Source organism: Abramis brama (assembly GCF_963993115.1).
Source record: "Abramis brama genome assembly, chromosome: 5".
In the NCBI taxonomy this organism is placed as follows: domain Eukaryota; kingdom Metazoa; phylum Chordata; class Actinopteri; order Cypriniformes; family Leuciscidae; genus Abramis; species Abramis brama.
Genome location: NC_139967.1, coordinates 49,778,720 through 49,782,086, shown reverse-complemented (window position 1 = coordinate 49,782,086; position 3,367 = coordinate 49,778,720). Strand labels below are relative to the sequence as shown.

The 3,367-nt window shown below is 34.5% G+C and overlaps 1 protein-coding gene across 1 annotated transcript in view; it reads right to left on the bottom strand.

Annotated features, from left to right (window-relative positions):
• Window positions 1–219: 219 nt before the first annotated feature.
• tmem250 (transmembrane protein 250) overlaps window positions 220–3,367 on the bottom strand; it is a 3,390-nt gene continuing 242 nt past the window's right edge. The window contains exon 2 of the mRNA XM_084114126.1: window positions 220–834. Coding sequence (XP_083970252.1) covers window positions 255–834 — 580 coding nt within the window. The 3' untranslated portion in view covers window positions 220–254. The remainder of the gene's footprint in view (window positions 835–3,367) is intronic.

Sequence of the window (3,367 nt, the reverse complement as noted above, 5' to 3'; positions counted from 1 at the left end):
CGTAAGCATTAAATCGAGGCACATGCAGACCTAAAAATGTATGAAACATTGGGTTTATATTACATCAGATTCCCCAATGCACAGTGTTAAAATACAACACACAACACATTTAATCCGTTTAAAACATGCACACTCACAACATTTTTCTCACAATGAAATGCACGTTGCCTTTCAGCTCTTATGTTTCGTCATGTTGCACGCTCAAAAAACAAACCAAAGTGTCTTTTAGCATTTTTATTCACCCAATCAGAACTTCACATATCAACAAAGACCATGAAACACCATCCCAGGCCTCCGATCAGAAACATGGTCACATGCATGCTGTATATGAACAGGTCATTGAGAATCCCGAAGTCCAGTCGACGGTGACCCAGCAGGAGGAGGATGACGGACAGCTTGTACTGAAGGCGAAGGAAAACCCGCACGCTGACGTACTGAAGACAGAAGAGCGCAGACAGCGCCACCCAGAGGAGGGAGGTAAAGAGGCTGCAGCCGAAATACAGGAGGAACCGGATGAAACTATACATCCATCGAGACTTCAGGTACAGGTCAAAGTTGTTGTATTTGGTGCGTACGAGCTGGGCGGTGCGCGCCGGGCCACAGGCGGAGTGCATGCAGGTGGTGTGAGGGCCGTGGAAGGAGCGAACCCTCCGAGGGATGGGAATGACAGGCATGGGTGATTCAGGAAGGCCCACGGACAGGACTCCTCCAGGAACTCTGCATGGTGCAGGATCGCAGGTAACGGCTAAAAGGCAGACGGATGTGAATGTGATGTTACTGTGACCGAGTGCATCGCTGCTCTCATCCGGTGGGAATCTCCATAGCACTGGAACTCTGGGGGAATAAACCAACACAAACAAAGAAATGATGATTAGTGCTTAGGAGCGTAACAATACATCCACGTCACGACTCGGTTCGAGACACAATACTGATCTCAAGACACTTTGAACAAAGCCAAAATAGAGTTACATTACAGTTACATACAGAGTTACATTGTATGTAACTGTAATGTAACTGTATGTAACTGTAATGTAATTTTTGTATGTAACTGTTATGTAACTCTGTATGTAACTGTTATGTAACTATTGTATGTAACTAATGTAACTCCATATGTAACATTTATAACTTTTGTATGTAACTGTTATGTAACTCTGTATGTAACTCTGTATGTAACTGTTATGTAACTCTGTATGTAACTGTTATGTAACTCTGTATGTAACTGTAATGTAATTTTTGTATGTAACTGTTATGTAACTCTGTATGTAACTGTTATATAACTATTGTATGTAACTGTAATGTAACTGTATGTAACTGTAATGTAATTTTTGTATGTAACTGTTATGTAACTCTGTATGTAACTGTTATGTAACTATTGTATGTAACTAATGTAACTCCATATGTAACATTTATAACTTTTGTATGTAACTGTTATGTAACTCTGTATGTAACTGTAATGTAATTTTTGTATGTAACTGTTATGTAACTCTGTATGTAACTGTTATATAACTATTGTATGTAACTAATGTAACTCCATATGCAACTTTTATAACTTTTGTATGTAACTGTTATGTAACTCTGTATGTAACTGTTATGTAACTCTGTATGTAACTGTTATGTAACTCTGTATGTAACTGTTATATAACTATTGTATGTAACTGTTATGTAACTCTGTATGTAACTGTTATGTAACTCTGTATGTAACTTTGTATGTAACTAATGTAACTGTATGTAACTGTATGTAACTCTGTATGTAACTGTTATGTAACTCTGTATGTAACTCTGTATGTAACTGTTATGTAACTCTGTATGTAACTCTGTATGTAACTGTTATGTAACTCTGTATGTAACTTTGTATGTAACTAATGTAACTGTATGTAACTGTATGTAACTCTGTATGTAACTGTTATGTAACTCTGTATGTAACTGTATGTAACTGTTATGTAACTCTGTATGTAACTCTTGTATGTAACTGTTATGTAACTCTGTATGTAACTGTTATATAACTATTGTATGTAACTAATGTAACTCCATATGTAACTTTTATAACTTTTGTATGTAACTGTTATGTAACTCTGTATGTAACTGTTATGTAACTCTGTATGTAACTGTTATATAACTATTGTATGTAACTGTATGTAACTGTTATGTAACTCTGTATGTAACTTTGTATGTAACTAATGTAACTGTATGTAACTGTTATGTAACTGTAATGTAACTCCATATGTAACTGTTATGTAAATTTTGTATGTAATTAATGTAACTGTATGTAACTGTTATGTAACTCTTGTATTTACATTATACATATGCTGTATACATTAAAGTTACATACGAAAGTTAAGTTAGTTACATACAAAGTTACATTACAGTTACATGTTACATTACAGTTACATACAGAGTTACATACATTTTTTAAATTATTCCTAAGATAGGCTATATGATTCTAAGACCCTTCACTGGAAACACTGATGTTCTGTGATTTTACAAGAATATCATTATGTTTACTTACATTTTCACAATTAGTTCTTGTACTATATGGATTGAATACACAAATGCAGGGTTAGGGTTAGAACCTAACCCTAACCCTAACCCTAACGGCCACATTGAGTTCTAATTGAATCTGAATAGTCTGATCATATTATTATACTATTTAAAGCTGTTTAATGTTGATGATATTTACATTTGCCACTGTATTTTAAATATCTGTAGCCCTGGTTAATTCCTCACCCTGTTCAGCATCAGACGGTAACCATGTCTGTTTAGCTATGATAAATTATTAGAATTTTTGTTTAGTTTTCCTCGTGTCAGATCCACATTCTCACTTCTGCCATTAAACTGAACTATTATATCAGCTGTTGCTCTAATTTTCTATTAACATTGGCCAATAAAAAACTCATCAACTCAATAATAACTTATAAACACAAAGTTTAATTTCATACCGTTTCATTTCGCTTTTTAAATGTTACTAGAACGTTCAGAGAACATTCAAAAGTAACAAGCTCGCAAAATTATCAAATAGAACGTTCCCTTAAAGTTCATATAACCAAGTTAAAACGTTCTTAACATATTTTGTTAGCTGGGATTTTGACAGTATGCATTTCCTTGCATAAAAGTACTATGGTATTACCATGGTACCAGATGTTAATAGCATGGTACTGAACGATTGCCTCATTCATACACAATGGTATTTACATAGAATTACAAGTTAATTCCAAGAACACCATTGTATTACAGTGGTACAATAACATTATGATCATCATCTCATGCATTTATTGCATTGCATTTACACGGTCCGCAAAAGAATACAACGGAACGTCTAAAATCCAGAGTAATACAGTAAAAATCCAGACAAACATCTTTATAATGGTTA